The sequence below is a fragment of the Emys orbicularis genome, chromosome 3, assembly GCF_028017835.1.
Source record: "Emys orbicularis isolate rEmyOrb1 chromosome 3, rEmyOrb1.hap1, whole genome shotgun sequence".
Classification (NCBI taxonomy): domain Eukaryota; kingdom Metazoa; phylum Chordata; order Testudines; family Emydidae; genus Emys; species Emys orbicularis.
In genome coordinates this window covers 4,098,221-4,116,499 of record NC_088685.1, presented here as the reverse complement: position 1 = coordinate 4,116,499, position 18,279 = coordinate 4,098,221, and the positions used below count along the sequence as shown (strand labels likewise).

Sequence of the window (18,279 nt, the reverse complement as noted above, 5' to 3'; positions counted from 1 at the left end):
TACGGTGTCTCTGGCCTCCCTCACCTGTCTTTGCCAACCATTCCCGAGCGGAGCCTGGCCACGGGCAGCTTCCGCCCCGCATGCTCTGCCCTCCCCCTTTCACACTGCGCATTTGTCTGTCCCAGTCTGTCTGTTCTCATCTGCACGGCAAAGAAGCCATGAAAGTTGGCAAGACGGAGACAGCAAAGGAAGAGGAAACCCCCAAAGACTTTGGGATGGGGCTGGGGGAACCTTAGATCTTGGGAAAGAGTGTCCACAGTTCCCTTTCGAACAAACCTGTGTTAGCTGCCTGGGTAGCACACTTGTTCAGTGTGTGTCGTGGCTGCTCTGCATAGAGGGTAACAGCCTACTACTGCTGCCACCTAATGGGATTGTTCCTTTGGCTCCAGTGGTCAAGCTCTGTGCTGTGGGCTGAAGATCTAGGCTTCGGACCTGCTGACAACCCATGCTGGGGTTTGTTCCCCATGCTGCAAAGGGAATCCAGCCCTTCGTGAGAGCTCCTGAGACCAAAAGGACATTTAACCACTGGTCCGTCAGCAAATGGGACGTTACGCCCCCGGGCGAGGTTGTGCCGACTGACCTGCTGGGGTGGGGGTTGCCCATGTAAGCTGTAGGTTTAGCCGTTGGCTGTCAGCTTTCATGCACACCATGGTTGAGTGTCCTGTGTTCATCCCACCCCCACCCCGCATCTCCACCTCCTTCCCACCCGTCTCTCCCCTTGGACTCAGAAATCAAACTTGATGACTCTCCTATGAAAGGCTCCAAGGGCCAGGCAAAGACCAAGGAGAAGGTCAAGGCACCCAAAGAGGACAAGAAGAAGAAGCAGCAACAGCCACTGGAGGCCCCTGAGAAGAAGAGCAAACAGAAGATTGACGAGCTGAAGGTGAGTGCCAGCCGCTCAGGGGCTAGGGTGGGTGCCAGATCCCAGCCTGGGGAGGGGCTGGTGGCCCCTGGGCTCAGCCATTTGTCCTGAAAGCGTTACACCTCATAAGGTGCAAAGTAATGCACACTGGGAAAAATAATCCCAACTCCACAGACACAATGATGTGTTCTAAATTAGCTGTTACCACCTGAGAAAGGGATCTTGGAGTCACCATCGATAGTTCCATGAAAACTTCCGCTCAATACTCAGCAGCGGTCACAAAGGTTAACAGAAGGTTAGGAACTGTTAGGAAAGGGATAGAAAATAAGACCGACACTATATAAACCTGTGGTGCTCCCAGACCTTGAATACTGCATGCAGTTCTGGTCGCCCCATCTCAAAAAGGATAAAGCAGAACTGGAAAGGTTCAGAGAAGGGCAACGGAGATGGTCAAGGGTACGGAACGGCTTTCCGATGAGGAGAGACTAAAAAGATGAGGGCAGTTCAGCTTAGAAAAGTGACAAAGGGAGCATGTGATCGAGGCTATAAAATTATCAGTGATGTGGCAAAGGTGACTAGAGAAGTATTGTTTACGCTTTCCCAAAATATAAAAACCAAGGATCACCTTACGAAATTAATAGGCAGCCTGTTTAATACAAACCAGAGGAAGTACTTTTTCCACACAACACACAACTGACCTGTGGAACTCATTGTCAGGGGATGTTATGAAGGCTAAAAGTATAACTGGGCGCAAGAAAGAACTAGATAAGTTCATGGAGGGCAGGTCCATCAATGGCTATTAGCCAGGATGGTCAGGGACACAACCCCAAGCTTGGGGCAACCCTAAACCTCTGACTGAAGCTGGGAGTACAAGACAGGGGTGGATCACTCCATAATTGCTGTTCTGTACACTCCCCATGGAGCTCTGGTACGGGCCACTGTTGGAGACAGGACACTGGGCTAGATGGACCATGGTCTGACCCAGTATGGCCGTTCTCATGTTCTTAGGACTGAAAGGGGCTCAGATAATGCAGGGAGGAGGAGATAAGAACCCAAATAGAATAGAGCCCAGTGGTCATTGCCATTGGCGTTTCTCTCGTTGTTTGTGCGGGTCACGGGGAAGCCAAGGTTAGTGTCAACACAGGACGTTTCTTGAAGCTCTGCCATGCCGAGCAGTGAGATGTGCTACACTGCGGCACAGTCTCCCAAGGGCATGGAGGCAAACTGCCTCACTTGCTCCAGTTACAAGGGGACGTGATAAAGCCCTGGGGAAGGTCCTGCAGGAAGCAGACCTGCACTGGCTATGGGAGGAGCTGGGCTGTAGTCTGGCTTTTCCTTCTCTGCTTTCTGAGGCCACGTCTGGCCCTGCAGTTCCCTGGGCAGCTTGGGAGTCATCTCACCCGTTGTTGCTGTTGGCTGGGAATTACCAGCATTAGGCGCCCCATCCCCAACGGCGTTTCATGGGAGTTGGGAGCCCACTGCCCTCGGGCGCTCTGGGCTCCCAGCCTGGGCTGCTGCTGTTGGCACGGGGAACGTGTGCGCCCCATGACTTTCCGCTTCGCCTTCCTAGGTCTACAACAAAGAACTGGAAATGGAGTTCGACTGCTTTGAAGACTGGCTGCACACGTTCAGCCTCTTCCGGGGGAAGATCGGGGACAACGACGACACCACGACGGAGGAAGAGCGGATAGTGGGCCGGTTCAAGGTGAGTCTGGCCCAGCCGGGAGACCCCCCTGCGGGCAGGGACATGGATCAGATACAATAGAAATCAATTCACAGGGAACCCAACCGAACTCTGCTACGGCGCCTTCCACCCTGCTCCCTTGGAGTGTTAGCCCGTTAGACCGAGTAAGCTCTCCTGGGCTGAGACAGATCACTACACGGATGGGAGACCTCCAGCGGATCTATCAGCAGGACTATTCTGGGCTCAGAGCTGCTTCTGGAGAGCGCAGGGGTGGAACCATGTGGCCTGCCCTGCCCACCGTGGGGTAACCCCCCCTTGGTCACAACCTGCCCCAGTCAGTCAGTGACGTGTCTCTTTAATTCCTGCAGTATCCACATGGTCTGGCTGCCACATAAAGCCAGTGCCCAGACCCAGAGTGTATCCCTCAGCAAATCCTTCCCTTCCCCAGGCTTCCCAGATTACGAGCCAGTCCTGTGACTCCTCCATTGGCCTGTTCTCGACTCAGACAGGTAGCCCTGTTGACGCCAATGGCGCTATTGGCTTGTGTAGGACTCACTCGAGCGAGGAAGGGTTTACAAGATTGGCCCCCCAAAAAGGTATTTCACACGGGTGTGGAATCACAGCCCGTCACAAGCTGGGCTGGCTGGGAAACGGGTTTTCCGTCCGGCCAGAAGTGTTAAGATTTTTTTCGGGGGGGGGGGTGGAATTCATCCCCAATTGGGCGGCCCTCACCCCCGGCCAATCAGACTGCGGACTGTTTTCACGGGACTCACCAACACGCTGCATCCTTGATGCTATTTTCTCATTCGCTCGCTGAACCCACCTCCGCGGAACTCAGAGGTGTGACGGCTGGAGCCAAGGGCGCCGTGGCTCTGGGCTCACCCCGGGTTAACGGCGATCAGGATGTGGCCCGTAGGGGTGTTTGGTCCTCAGGCTGAGCCCTAGGGTGGAATCCCACTCGGGACATGTTTTTCCTTGCCCCAGGGTTCCATGTGTGTTTACAAAGTGCCGCTTCCCGACGACATCACCAAGGAGGCAGGATACGACCCCAACTTCGGCATGTTCCAGGGGATTCCAAACAATGACCCCATCAACGTGCTGGTCCGAGTGTACATCGTGAGGGTGAGTGTAACCTGCCGGACAGCGTGGTCCATCCCATGGAGGATGGATGTGTTAAAGTCAATGGTTTGAACCTCTTCAAGGAGGAGCGAGTGGGCAAGAGGGGAGGAGGAGGGACGCTCTATGTCAAGAACGGCATTCCCTGTTTCCAAGTCACTGCCAACACGTATGAAGATGGTCAATGTCCTAACAGATAGAGCACAGGTAAGGCCGGAGTTGTGTCTGCTACAAACCACCACAGCACACTCGGGAACAGGACGACAGCTCCTTAAGCACCTGTCTCTAAAGCAGTGCTTCTCAACCTATTTATCATTGTGGTTGCATATGCAGCCCACAAAGAGTTAGCTGGGCCGCAGGTTGAGACCCACAGTGCCCCCCACCTAGACCCCCCCCACACGAACCCCAATGCTCAGCACCCTCCGCCCAGAGACCCCTCCACAGAGTGGGGCCAGGAGTAGAGAGCTGGGTGTGGGGTGTGGGGCAGGGACTGCGCGGCAGGGCAGCCAGGAGGATGGAGCCCGCGGCCTTTAGCACACAGCTGAGCTGGGCCGCAGCTGTGTGGTAATTGGGCTGCATGCAGCCCGCAGGCCGCGGGTTGAGAACTGCTGCTCTAAAGTGTAGGTAAAAAAGCTGTGTGGTCACAGGGAACTTCGATTTCAGTGACTCATGCTGCCAGTGCTAAAACATCCTCGGAATTTCTTAATAGTATAGATCAGTGGTTCCCAACCTGTTCCGCCGCTTGTGTAGGGAAAGCCCCTGGAGGGCCGGGCCGGTTTGTTTACCTGCCATGTCTGCAGGTTCGGCCGATTGCAGCTCCCAGTGGCTGCGGTTTGCTGCTCCAGGCCAATGGGGGCTGCGGGAAGCGGCGGCCAGCACATCCCTCGGCCCGCGCCGCTTCCAGCAGCCCCCATTGGCCTGGAGCAGGGAACCGTGGCCACTGGGAGCCGCGATCGGCCGAACCTGCGGACGTGGCAGGTAAACAAACCGGCCCGGCCCTCCAGGGGCTTTCCCTGCACAAGCGGCGGAACAAGTTTGGGAACCACTGCTATAGATGATAATTTCCTAACTCAAAAATATGGGGGAATTCTATATTAAACCTTATCCTAAACAGATAAAGAGGAACTGACAATAGAACTGAAAATTAATGGTAGGGTAGGTACAAGTGATCATGACTTGATCATAGTTTTAATGTGCAAATAGAATAAAGTCCAAGCTTGATGCTTTGAAAGGACCAGTTTCACAACACTGAAAAAAAGTATGAGCCAAATCAGCCAGGAGGAAGAATTTAATCAGAAAAATGTGAATAATTGGGAATTGTTTAAGAACACTTTACTAGATACCCAAAAAGCTACAATTCCACAGTCAAGGAAGAAGGCTGTACTGGTTTAAAAAACTACCTGGTTACAGGGGAAGTGAAGACAGCTATAACAAATGGAAAAAATGGGAAGTTGATAGTAATGAATATAAATTGTAATTGTAGACAATTGATAAGGGAAGCAAAGGGACACAAGGTGAAATCTATGGCCAGCAGAGTTAAGAACAATAAGAAAGAGTTTTTAAAGTATATTAGGAACAAAAAGAATCCCAACAATGGTATAGGTCCATTACTAGATGTAAAAGGTAGAATTATCACTAATGCAGAAAAGGCAGACATTTTCCATAAATATTTTGTATTTGGGAAAAAACAGATGATGTAGTCATATCATATAACACTCTTTCCATTCCACTAGTATCTCTGGAGGATGTTAAAGAGCAGCTACTAAAGTTAGACATTTTTAAACAGCAGGTCCAAATAACTTGACTCCAAGAGTTTTAAAAGAGTTGGCTGAGGAATGCGCTGGGCCATTAATATTGATTTTCAATAAGTCTTGGAGCACTGGGGAAGTTCCAGAAGCCTGGAAGAAAGCTAATGTTGTACCAATTTTTAAAAAGGGTAAATGAGATGACCTAGGTAGTTATAGGCCAGTCAGCCTGACATTGATCCCAGGCAAGATAATGGAACAGCTGCATACGGGACTTGATTAATAAAGAACTAAAGGAGGGTAATGTAATTAATTCCAATCACCATGGTTTTATGGAAAATAGATCATAGAATCCTAGAATCATAGAAGATTAGGGTTGGAAGAGACCTCAGGAGGTCATCTAGTCCCACCCCAACTAAATCATCCCAGCCAGGGCTATGTCAAGCCGGGCCTTAAAAACCTCTAAGGAAGGAGATTCCACCACCTCCCTAGGTAATCCATTCCAGTGCTTCACCACCCTCCTAGTGAAATAGTGTTTCCTAATATCCAACCTAGACCTCCCCCACTGCAACTTGAGACCATTACTCCTTGTTCTGTCATCTGCCACCACTGAGAACAGCCGAGTTCCATCCTCTTTGGAACCCCCTTCAGGTAGTTGAAGGCTGCTATCAAATCCCCCCTCACTCTTCTCTTTTGCAGACTAAATAAGTCCACTTCCCTCAGTCTGTCCTCATAAATCATGTTCCCCAGCCGCTTAAAAATTTTTGTTGCCCTCCGCTGGACTCTCTCCAATTTGTCCATATCCTTTCTGTAGTGGGGGGCCCCAAACTGGACACAATACTCCAGATGTGGCCTCACCAGTGCTGAATAGAGGGGAATAATCACTTCCCTCGATCTGCTGGCAATGCTCCTACTAATGCAGCCCAATATGCCATTAGCCTTCTTGGCAAAAAGAGCACACTGTTGACTCATATCCAGTGTCTTGTCCACTGTAATCCCCAGGTCCTTTTCTGTCAAATAACTTGACAAGAACATAAGAACGGCCAGACTGGGTCAGACCAATGGTCCATCTAGCCCAGTATCCTGTCTTCCGACAATGGCCAATGCCAGGTGTTTCAGAGGGAATGAACAGAACAAAGCAATTATTGAGTGATCCATCCCCTGTCGTCCAGTCCCAGCATCGGCAGTCAGAGGCTTTGGGACACCCAGAGCATGGGGCTGATATATGTTTTTGATGAGATGACTAGTTTGGTTGAGAGAGGTAATAGTGTTGATGTTACAGACGTTGGACTTGGTAGCACAGAACATTTTGATTAGAAAACTAGGCCGATATACAACGAATGGGACACATTAAATGGACCAAAACCTGTGACCTGATAAGACTCAAAATGTAACTGTAAATGGGGAATCATCACGGAGCGGGTGTGTTTCTAGGGGGTCCCCACATGACAGTGCCCACGGTTGTGGGGCACCGCACCACCACCTGCCCTTAAACGTGAGGCAGCCTGGTCTGTGAATCAGCTCCCTGAATCCCCCAGCCTCTGGCAACACAAGCCCTGCCCTCTAGCCCGCTGCAGGTCTCGCTGTCTGTGTGCACACGCCAAGCCCCGGCCCGCTCTGAGCGTTCCCAGTCACGTCCGGCACCCTCTCCACTGACCACACACAGAACTAGCAGGGCTGCCCTCCCCAAAGGAACAGGCCAGGCCAGCTTGAACGATTCAGCTCAGCCAGCACTCTGCTGAACACCACAGCTCTGAGTGACACAAGAAGACGTTTATTACCAAAGACTAGAGATTCAGGAGATAGTGAGTGAGGATATTGGAAACAAAGGGTTACATAGCAAATAAAAGCACAACACACTTTCTAGAGACTAAACTACCAGGTTACCCTCCTGTCTAAAGAAGTTTCTCTCACCCAAAGTCTCCTGCAGCCAAGGTTGGCTGAGATCCGTTTTTCATGAATGTAAACACACTGTCCGTTTCCTTCCTAGGTGCAGGATGAGGGTGGGGGTCTTCTTTGCCTCCTCAGTGTACCCCCAACATTTCATTGTCTTTCCTCACAGACAGGATAACCACCTGTGACTTGTTTTTCCTGTGTGCTGCTTTCCCTGTTGACGTCACATCTCTTCGTTAATGTTTGACTGTGTATGTAAAATGGGCATCTGTTGTGTTAGATCACACTGCTTAATCTACATTCCAACAGAGAAATACACATTTCTTACTTCCTGTTGTATGGAAAACCTGTTCTTCGTCTTTGCTGGTGACTAATACCTTGATGCAGACTTTAAAACATATGTCCTGTATATATTCAAATTCCTTGCATAGTATATCTATATACATCTATAACTGATGAAGAGGACAGGTCTGTTCTGCTCTGGATCGCTTGGTAAGCTGGGCGCAAACAAACAATGTGTGTTTTAATACAGCTAAATGTAAATGTAACCATCTAGAAACAAAGCCTGAGGCCGTACTTACAGGATGAAATCAATGACTCGGAAAAAGATTTGGGGGAGGGGGATGGAATCAGCTGAAGCAGAGCTCCCAGAGTGACACAGGGGCCAAAAGAGCTCATGTGATCCTGGGATGCATAAAACAGGAGAATCTCTAGCAGGAGCAGAGAGGTTATTTTGTCTCTGTATTTGGCCCTGGTGCGACCGCTGCTGGAATCCTGCGTCCAGTGCTGTGCCCACCGTTCAAGAAGGAGGTTGATACATTAAAGAGGGTTCAGAGAAGAGCCACGAGACTGATTAAAGGGTTAGAAACCTGCCCTACATGATAGACTCAAAGAGCTTAATCCCCGGGGAACAAATATCTGACAATGGGCTCTTCAGTGTAGCAGAGAAAGGTCTAACAGGATCCAAGGGCTGGAAGTTGAAGCTAGACCGATTCAGACTGGAAATAAGACGTACATTTTTTACATGGTGGATAATTACCATTGGAACAATTTCCCAAGGACCGTGGTGGATTCGCCATCACCGACCATTTTTAAATCAAGACTGGCTGTTGCTCTAGTTCAAACAGGAATTATTTGGGGGAAGGTCTGTGCTATCCAGGAGGTCAGATGAGATGATCACTTTGGTCCCTTTGCCCTTGGGATCTGCGAATCGCCGAGAGCGTGGTCGTATTGTGAGAGCCAGAGGAGAGCCAGAGGTTACGAAGAAGAGAAGGGTGGGGATGAGGGTGGGCGCGAGGGAGCTCAGGAGATGAGATGGGATGGGCTCACTGGGGCAAGTGGAGGTGTTATAAGAGGAGAGTGGATGAAAAACTTCTGCATCTGTGCCGGGAGAAGGAAGCGAGAGTTGTAGGGGAACCAAGGGGTCAACCGATGAAATGAATAGGCAGCAGATTTAAACCAAACAGAGGGAAGTATTTCTCACACAACGCACAGTCGGCCTGTGGAACTCATTGCCAAGGGACGTTGTGAAGGCCAAAAGTATCACTGGGTTCAAAAAAGATGTTTTAGGCACAACAAATCCTGCCTCTTGGTGGGGGCATTAGACTAGATGACCCTTGCGGTCCCTTCTTACCCTCTGGTCCTATGATTCTAAGAATCAGATACGTTCCTGGAGGACGGGTCCAATGGCTATTAGCCAAGATGGTCGGGGATGCAACCGCATGCTCTGGGTGTCCCTTGCCTCTGACGGCCAGAGGGAGAATACTGGTCTAGATGGACCATTGGGCTGACCCAGTTACGTTCTTCCGAGGGGCGGAGGGGAGTCAAGTTACAGTTTGTCAGTTTTGTCTTGCAAGAGACTTGCAGCCACGCTGCAGAAAGCGAATGCGTGACTGGTGTGGGCCACGTGTGCCAGGGAAACCCCACGGGGACACAGCGTGTCTCGTGTCTTCCCCACAGGCCACCGACCTGCACCCAGCCGACATCAACGGGAAAGCCGATCCCTATATCGCCATCAAGCTGGGCAAGACGGACCTCAAAGACAAGGAGAACTACATCTCCAAGCAGCTCAACCCCATCTTTGGGAAGTAAGGCACTGCAGCGTTATTGAGGCACTTAGCGGCCACAGCTGAGATCGCTGGGCGAGGGGTAGTTCGGACGCATAGTGGGAGACAGTCCCTGCCCTGAAGAGAGCAAGCAGGGGCAGGAAGAGAGCCCAGGACTCCTTAGCACTAGCCCCGTGCTCTAGGCACTGGCCCATCCTGCCGGATTGTCTCCAGTCCTGGCCAGTGCCTTCAGAGGGAGGCAGAGAACCGGGTCTTGGCAGCCAGGGAGGCTGGAGTATAAAGCCTAGGTAGAAGAGGAGCAGGAGCACAGAAACGCTGAGAAGATCGCTGCGGTCAGCTGCTGGGGGACGCTGAGGGATGGTAGATTTCCAGTCATGCGGCATGGACCCAATGGAGATCAAGGCCCTGTTGTGCTCGGTGCTAGCCAAAGCCAAAGTGAGCGACAAGCCCTTTGCAAAGGAGCTTGTGATCGAAACAAGCAGAGGGACAAAGGCAGGCTTGGCGTCCCCATTTCGTCCAGCGCTGGGTTTACAATGGTGCCACTGACGCTGGGCCCACACTCAGAAGGGGCACCAGTGCCCAGACTGTAGCCCTGCCCCCACTCAGCCTCTCCGCCCCCTCCCCGCCTTGCCCCCCCGCTCGCTCCTCTCCTCCCCGCCTTGCTCCCCCGCTCGCTCCTCTCTGCTCACTGATTGCTCCTCTCCGCCCCCTCCGTGCCTTGCCCCCCGCTCACTCCTCTCCTCCCCGCCTTGCCCTCCCGCTCGCTCCTCTCCTCCCCGCCTTGCTCCCTCGCTGCTCCTCGCTGCTCACTGATTGCTCCTCTCCGCCCCCTCAGTGCCTTGCCCCCCGCTCACTCCTCTCCACCCCTTCCCCCCGACCTCCTGCTCACTCCTCTCTGCCCCCTCCCCATGCGAGTGGTGGCGGGGCCTCAGGGGGAAGAGGCTAAGCAGGGGCAGGGCCTTGGGGTGAAGCTCAGGCAGGGTGGGGGCGGGGGGCAGAATGTGGGTGGAGAAGGGGCGGGGCCTTGGGGTGAAGCCCAGGCAGAGTGGGGCGGGGCCTCAGGGCAGAATGTGGGCGGAGCAGGGGCGGGGCCTCGGGGTAAAGCCCAGGCAAAGTGGGGGCGGGGCCTCAGGGCAGAATGTGGGCGGAGCAGGGGCGGGGCCTCGGGGTGGAGCACAGGGCGGAGCCTTGGGGCAGAGCTGGCTGCGAGGCGAGCCAGGGCCATTGACAAGGGTGGGGCCTGCACCAAGGCCCAGGGGTAAATGCTCTTCCGTTCTCTCTCCTCCCCATTCCCCAGGTCATTCGACATTGAGGCCACCTTCCCCATGGAGTCCATGCTGACGGTGGCCGTGTACGACTGGGACCTGGTGGGCTCTGACGACCTGATCGGGGAGACCAAGATCGACCTGGAGAACCGATACTACAGCAAGCACCGGGCCACCTGCGGCATCTCACAGACCTACTCCACGTATGGAAACACCTCCCGCCCCAGTGCCCCGACTGCGTGGGAATGAACCTGCCCCCGGGCAGAGCGCCAGGCCCGGGCCTATACCCGCCCCCAAGCCCAGCAGGGCACGTGGAAACGCTGTGTGCTACTTACCCCCGGGCCTGTCTGCGCCTGTGTGGGGCACCCCACGTGGAATAGCAGGAATGCAGGGCAGGATCAGGGGCATCAGCAGAGGGTGCATAGGCACTCCAAGAGGGGACACGTAAGGCCAGGCCTGAGGGGCATTGGCCAGAACTTGGTGGGGAAGCCCAGAACTGGGGCGGCAGGGGGCCGTGGGTCGGGACTGAGGGGCACCAGCAGAGCTACGTGTGGGGAACCCAGGGCAGGGATCGCAAGGGGCGCAGTTCGGGATTGAGGGGCACCGGCAGATCCATGTGTGGGGAGCTCAGGGCTGGGAGAGCAGGGGACATTGGTCTGCACAGTCCCTTCCCATATGATTCCCGGCTCAGCCGCTGTGATTCCGCCTTCCTCCCAGCCCCGGGGGAGCGGGGCCGGCCCCTTCTCCCTGGGCGAGTTGGAATCAGTGGGATCCGCAGCGGCTCTCCCTGACCTCAGCCCTTTCTTCACAGCCACGGCTACAACCTGTGGCGGGACCCCGGGAAGCCCACGCAGATCCTCGCCAAGCTGTGCAGAGAGGGCAAGGTGGACGGGCCCCACTACGGCCCTGGAGGGCGGGTGAAAGTCGCCAACCGGGTCTTCACCGGCCCCAGGGAGATGGAGGATGAAAACGGTAATGGGGCCGAGGGCGCGGCACTCCCCCTGGTGCCCGTCAGCTGGCTATGTGGAAAGTAGCCGCAGTGTCTGATCTGGGGCAGCAGCACGGCTGGTCCTGTGCCGGGGGGTTTCTCTGCAGCTACCCCCTGGCCGGTCCTTGCAGACACCTGCGCACACCTCCCCCGCTATGGGCACCCCACACACACACCAGGCCAGGCAAGGAGCGTGCCAGCAAATCGAGCGCCTGCTTTGCAATGGTGGGTGAGACGGAGGGTGTGGGTCGGCCTGCTCTGGCCGGGCAGGGGGCACTGGGAGGGGCCTGACCCAAAGCCCCCTGAAGTCAATGGAGGTGAGACAGCGCGGCCTGGCTCAGCGCTCGCTCTGCGCACGCAGGTCAGAAGAAGCAGACGGACGAGCACCTGGCCCTGGCAGTGCTGCGCCACTGGGAGGAGATCCCCCGCGTGGGCTGCAAGCTCGTCCCGGAGCACGTGGAGACGCGGCCGCTGCTGAATCCCGACAAGCCTGGCATCGAACAGGTACCGCCCGCCCGCCTGGCATCGGGGTCACCGGCTCGGTGCTGGGGGGGACGGAGAGGTGAATGCAGCACCCCCGTCTGGCCCTCAGGAACGCCAGCTCTGCTGAGCCTCATGGGTTCCCACGTGCAAGGCAGATCCAAGGCCATATGGACCGGCCCCATCCCATCCCCCCAGGTGGAGAATCCTGCAGGGGAAGCCCCTTCCCACAAAAAATCACCCCTGGGGAGCAATAATAGCAATGATCTCTGCCTCCCAGGCCCCAGCCCTGTCTGATTAGGTCCCCTCCCCCTTTCCATACCTCCCCAAGCCCCCGTTCCCTTGTGCTCCCCAAGCCCACAGCTGTAGGTCTGTGGCTGCCTTTGTCATGCCTGGACCCTGTTCTCTACCCTCATGCGCTTGTTTCCCCTCCAGCTCCACCCTGCAGCCCCACCCCGTGGCCACGCCTCTCCCCGCCCTTCCCACCGTACCCCACGTCCCCTCAGTACCCCGTCTATTGCCTCTCATCTACTCCCCGGGCAGGCGACACTCTGTGGGGGGCTGGGGGTGCAGCTGAGCCCCCGAGCTGGCAACGTTCTCTGCCAACACGGCCTGCCACGGCCTTGTCGCCGTGCGACTGTCACCTTCAGGCTGGTGCTGCCAGGCGGGAGGGGAAGGACCCCAGGAAAGGGAGGGGAGGACACAGCAGGGGGAGCTAACTCGGTCTCCCCAACGTTGCAGGGCCGGCTGGAGATGTGGGTGGACATGTTCCCCATGGATATGCCGGCACCTGGCCCCGCCATCGACATCTCTCCCAGGAAGCCGAAGAGGTAACGAACCGAGTGGTCGCCTGGGACCAGCCCACACCCCACATCGGTCGCCCCTCATGCTGCTCCTAACGGGAGGTTTCCGGGCCTGCCTTAGCGCTCCTAAGCAGCCTGCTGGTTTGGGCTGAGATCTATAGGAAACCCTCGGCTGGATGGAGCCCTCCCCTGCCCCGCGAGGAGCGATCCCTCCAGCCCATGCTCCTGGCCCCTTGATTTGGGCGGTGGCTGGGAGTCGGGGGTTGACGTCCTCCGTCTCCTGCGCCTGCCGGCTGCCCACAGGGAGGCAGCGCACGGGGCCCCAGCCAGGCACCGAGGCGGAGTTAGCGCCTGCAGGGCCTTGAGCTTCCGTGGCCGCAGAGATAAGGGCCTGATCTGAAGCCCAGTGAAATCACTGAGGCTCCTTCCACTGGCACTGGGCCGGGTCTACCGGGGCGCAGGAGAGCTCAGGACCAAGGCGTGATCCGGCCGCAGGAGGGGACAGAGAGGCTGGGCAGGGAGGGCGATGGAGGAACCGGCGCTCAGCAGCACTCCAGGAACCGGTGCTGGGCCCTTCTTGCCGTGGCCGGGGCAGGGAAGGTGTTCAACAGCTTCCAGCACCAAAGCGCCTTCTGCCCGCCCGCCGCCGGGAAAGCTGAGCCGGGGCCCTGCCGTCTGTTCCCGATCGCGACTAGTGGCCAGGGCCGGACCTGAGTGATGGGAAACACCCAGCAAAGCCCCCACCCTCTCTGTGCACGCATGTGGGTGTGAATGTGCCCGGCCTGCACGTGAGCCAGAGATTGCGGATCGAGCCAGGCCAGCGTTTTAACAACCCCGCGAGCCCCCGTCCATCAGCGACGAGGCTGCAGCCCCAGGGGCGTCGCAGCCCAGGGCGTGATGCGTATTATCATCAGCTGGGGTGGGTCAGCATCCCTGGCAGGGAACCATGGCAAGGAGCCACCCCAGGTCACACCTGCTGGCGCCCTAAACTATTAATTATGAATCTGTTACTCAGCAGCGTGCTAGGGGCCTCGGCTGGGCCCTGCCCGAATGCGCCTACAGGAGAGGGGGCTCCCTAGGTATGAAACCCACAGCCCGACCTAGGGGACATGGGCTCTGGCTCCTCCCAGCTCCCCAGACCCCAGCTGGGCCCGGGGGCAGGGCTGTGCTGGAACATCTGGGCTGCCGGGACGCTGGTTTGAGCAGGGAGGGGAAATTCTGCTCCCATTGGCCCCGGGGCAGCCCCAGGGACTTCACCTGAATTCTGCGGAGGTGAATTTTGTGGGCCCAGGTGCCAGCAGCTATTGCAGCAACAGGCTGCCCTGCTCCAGCCCCCGAGCTGGGAGCAAGCTGACCAAGCCCAGGAGCGGGCTGCCTGCCCAGGTCCCCCGGCCGGCGGGACGTCAGATTAGCTGATCCTAACGGCTCCTTCTGGTCTGAAACAGCTGAGGGGCCCAGGACTGGGCTGCCACGAAGCTCACGGCTGAACCCTCCTCTTGGGCCAGCACGGTGGCACCCCCCCAGGAGAGGGGTTCTGTCCCGGGGAGCCGATCCCAGCGCCCCACCGGCTCTGTGCCGTTCTGCCCCAGCTTTCCCCGCCGGCCTCGCCTCACCTCCTTGTCTCCCTTCCAGATATGAGCTTAGAGTGATAGTGTGGAACACAGATGAGGTAATCCTGGAGGACGATGATTTCTTCACTGGGGAGAAATCCAGTGACATTTTTGTCAGGGGGTAGGTACAGCGCGGCGCCGGCGCCTCGCTCCGGGATCCCGCTGGCGCTTGGTGTGGGGGCCGTGGGGGTGAATAACAGACATTCTGCTTCTTTGTTTTGCCTCTGTGTGTGTCTCCCCCCCACACTCCCTTTGCCGTGTCTGCTCCGCGCCCGGTGTGGCTGTCTGTGTGTTCCCGCCCCGCCGGCCGCCTAGCTATGAGCTGCGGGTGGTGATCTGGAACACCGACGAGGTGCTGCTGGAGGATGATGCTTTCATGACAGGAGAGAAGATGTCTGACATCTATGTCAGGGGGTAACGGACGAGGCCCCCCCCCCCTCCCCTGCGGGCCGTGCAGAGGGACACACGCGCCCGCTCAACCTGTCCCGAGTGTCACTGGCGTTCCTTGCTGCCCCTCGGGAGCACTCCAACCAAACCCAGAGCGTGGGGATCTGGGGGGATCAGCCTGGCCCGTGGCGTGCACGTGGAGCTCAGGCTACGGGGCTGTTTAATTGGGGTGTAGATGATCCACCAGGCTCTGGGACCCCACGAGCGGGCAGCATGCGTCACCGCAGATCAGGGCAGTGCAAGCTTAGAATTGCCTTGGGATGGGGCTTCCCAGGGCGTTCTCCATCATACTCACACAGGCCCGGGGGCGAGGGGTTGCTGCTATTAGCTTCAAGCCAGGCAAATAGTTAGTGTGTAGATTTCTTTTCCTATCTCTGAATGGGTTATGCCCCCCACCCCGGCCACCGCTCTGCATGGACCCCTCCCCGCTGAGCCCTCTGCACGGGGCTGGGCTTTCATGCCACTAGTCTGCAGGGAGGGGTCCCCGGGATAATGGGGACACGTGGCATTGGGCAGGGGAGTGGGGGCTGGGTGCAGATTTTGCAAGGGCTGCTGATGGGTGCAGGGCAGAAGGGGCCGCTTGGGTCGCTGAGAAAGTTTTGGGGGGTCGTGGTGGCTAAGCAGCTGAGATGCTGAGGCCAAAGCCCTAACGCACTCCCAGGCTGCATAACTGGGGAATCTGGAGTAGGAGCCGAGAGGTTATTTTGTGTCTGTATTTGGCACCCGTGGAACCACTGCTGGAATCCTGGGTCCAGTGCTGGTGGATTCGCTGGTCAAGGAGGATGTTGATACATTGGAGGGGGCAGAGAAGAGCCACAGGAATGATTAAAGGATTAGAGAACCTGCCTGATAGTAAAAATAACAGGAGTACTTGTGGCACCTTAGAGACTAACAAATTTATTAGAGCATAAGCTTTCGTGGGCTACAACCCACTTCTTCGGATGCATATAGAGTGAAACATATATTGAGGAGATATATATACACACATACAGAGAGCATGAACAGGTGGGAGTTGTCTTACCAAGTCTGAGAGGCCAATTAAGTAAGAGAAAAAAAACTTTTGAAGTGATAATCAAGATAGCCCAGTACAGACAGTTTGATAAGAAGCAAGTGTGAGAATACTTACAAGGGGAGATAGATTCAATGTTTGTAATGTTTCAGAGTAGCAGCCGTGTTAGTCTGTATCCGCAAAAATAACAGGAGTACTTGTGGCACCTTAGAGACTAACAAATTTATTAGAGCATAAGCTTTCGTGGGCTACAACCCACTTCTTCGGATGCATATAGAGTGAAACATATATTGAGGAGATATGTGATTAGGCCCTATCATCAGCCATACCATCAGGGGCTCGTTCACCTGCACATCTACCAATGTGATATATGCCATCATGTGCCAGCAATGCCCCTCTGCCATGTACATTGGCCAAACCGGACAGTCTCTACGCAAAAGAATTAATGGACACAAATCTGACATCAGGAATCATAATACTCAAAAACCAGTGGGAGAACACTTTAACCTGTCTGGCCATTCTATGACAGACCTGCGGGTGGCTATCTTAAAACAGAAAAACTTCAAAAACAGACTCCAACGAGAGACTGCTGAGCTGGAATTGATATGCAAACTAGACACAATCAACTCAGGGCTAAATAGGGATTGGGAATGGCTGAGCCATTACAAACATTGAATCTATCTCCCCTTGTAAGTATTCTCACACTTGCTTCTTATCAAACTGTCTGTACTGGGCTATCTTGATTATCACTTCAAAAGTTTTTTTTCTCTTACTTAATTGGCCTCTCAGACTTGGTAAGACAACTCCCACCTGTTCATGCTCTCTGTATGTGTGTATATATATCTCCTCAATATATGTTTCACTCTATATGCATCCGAAGAAGTGGGTTGTAGCCCACGAAAGCTTATGCTCTAATAAATTTGTTAGTCTCTAAGGTGCCACAAGTACTCCTGTTATTTTTGCGGATACAGACTAACACGGCTGCTACTCTGAAACCTGCCTGATAGTAACAGACTCAAGGAGCTCGATCTATTTAGCTTAACCAAGCGAAGGTTACGGGGTGACTTGATCCCAGCCGATACCCGGGAGCACAGATTTAATCATGGGCTCTTCAGTCCAGCAGAGAAAGGGCTAACAGGAGCCAATGGCTGCAAGCTACAGCTAGGCAAAGTCAGACAGGAACTAAGGCGTCGTTTTTTAGTAATGAGGGTAATTAACCATGGGAACAATTGCCCGAGGCTCGTGGTGGATTCTCCAGCGCTGGTGATTTTTAAGTCACAGTTGGATGTTTCTAAAGGAGCCGCTGCAGAGAGGCTTCTCGGGCAGTGCCCTGGCCTGTGTTAGCCAGGAGGTCAAATGAGATGATCACACTGGGCCCCTGGGCCCTATGACTCTGCAAACCCGCCCTGCCCACAGCCCCCTGGTGCCCCTCTGGGCCAAGCAGGCAGTCCACACACACACACACACGTTCCCTTCCTCAATCCCATCCCCCTCCTCCTCGTCATGTCCCATTGGATCACCCAGGTTCTCCCATCCCTCCTGGGTGCGTGGACCCTGGTGGCCCTTCCAGAGAGGCATTGGGGCCCTGCCCTTATTGGTCGCCTGGTGAGCTCCGCGCAATCTGCCCCATTAGTCGAGTCCCCCAGCCCACTGCTGCGGTCGTTGCTCCCCTGTTTTGTGTGTGTCTCTCTGGGCCGCATGCTGCAGCTGAGGGTCTGTCTCGGCAGCTCCTTGGCACGGGGGGGGGCATGTCTGGTTGTCCCGTTGCTCCCCGTGACCAGCCCCGTCCCCCTGCCCGACTGTCTGGTCCCTGCAGGTGGCTGAAGGGCCAGCAAGAGGACAAGCAGGACACGGACGTGCACTACCACTCGCTCACGGGCGAGGGCAACTTCAACTGGCGCTACGTCTTCCCCTTCGACTACCTGATGGCGGAGGAGAAGATCGTCATCTCCAAGAAGGAGTCCATGTTCTCCTGGGACGAGACCGAGTACAAGATCCCGGCTCGCCTCACCCTGCAAGTCTGGGACGCCGACCACTTCTCTGCTGACGACTTCCTTGGTGCGTAGGTGAAGGGGGCAAGGGGGTGACGCACTGCCAGGCCTGGGCACGAGGCTGTGGTGGGGCAGGGGGAGCCACCCAGCCGTGCAGCACCAGGCTGGCATCTGGGGATCCACTCTGGGCACTGTCCGTGGCCGGGGAGGCAAGGCTGGCGGGAGAGGGCGAGAGGATAGAGAGAAGGGGGGCGGCCCCAGGTGAGGGAGAAGAAGCCACCAGAGGAGATGCTGATCTATCAAGGCAGGGGAGACCCCCA

At 55.7% G+C, this 18,279-nt stretch overlaps 1 protein-coding gene across 1 annotated transcript in view; it reads left to right on the top strand.

Annotated features, from left to right (window-relative positions):
* The window catches only part of OTOF (otoferlin), a 43,407-nt gene that overhangs the window by 23,574 nt on the left and 1,554 nt on the right, over positions 1 to 18,279 (top strand). Inside the window, exons 19-28 of the mRNA XM_065402251.1 lie at positions 759 to 883; positions 2,433 to 2,567; positions 3,531 to 3,668; positions 9,260 to 9,387; positions 10,664 to 10,834; positions 11,443 to 11,603; positions 11,981 to 12,123; positions 12,841 to 12,929; positions 14,535 to 14,633; positions 17,785 to 18,026. Of these exons, the coding sequence (XP_065258323.1) occupies positions 759 to 883; positions 2,433 to 2,567; positions 3,531 to 3,668; positions 9,260 to 9,387; positions 10,664 to 10,834; positions 11,443 to 11,603; positions 11,981 to 12,123; positions 12,841 to 12,929; positions 14,535 to 14,633; positions 17,785 to 18,026 (1,431 nt within the window). The remainder of the gene's footprint in view (positions 1 to 758; positions 884 to 2,432; positions 2,568 to 3,530; positions 3,669 to 9,259; positions 9,388 to 10,663; positions 10,835 to 11,442; positions 11,604 to 11,980; positions 12,124 to 12,840; positions 12,930 to 14,534; positions 14,634 to 17,784; positions 18,027 to 18,279) is intronic.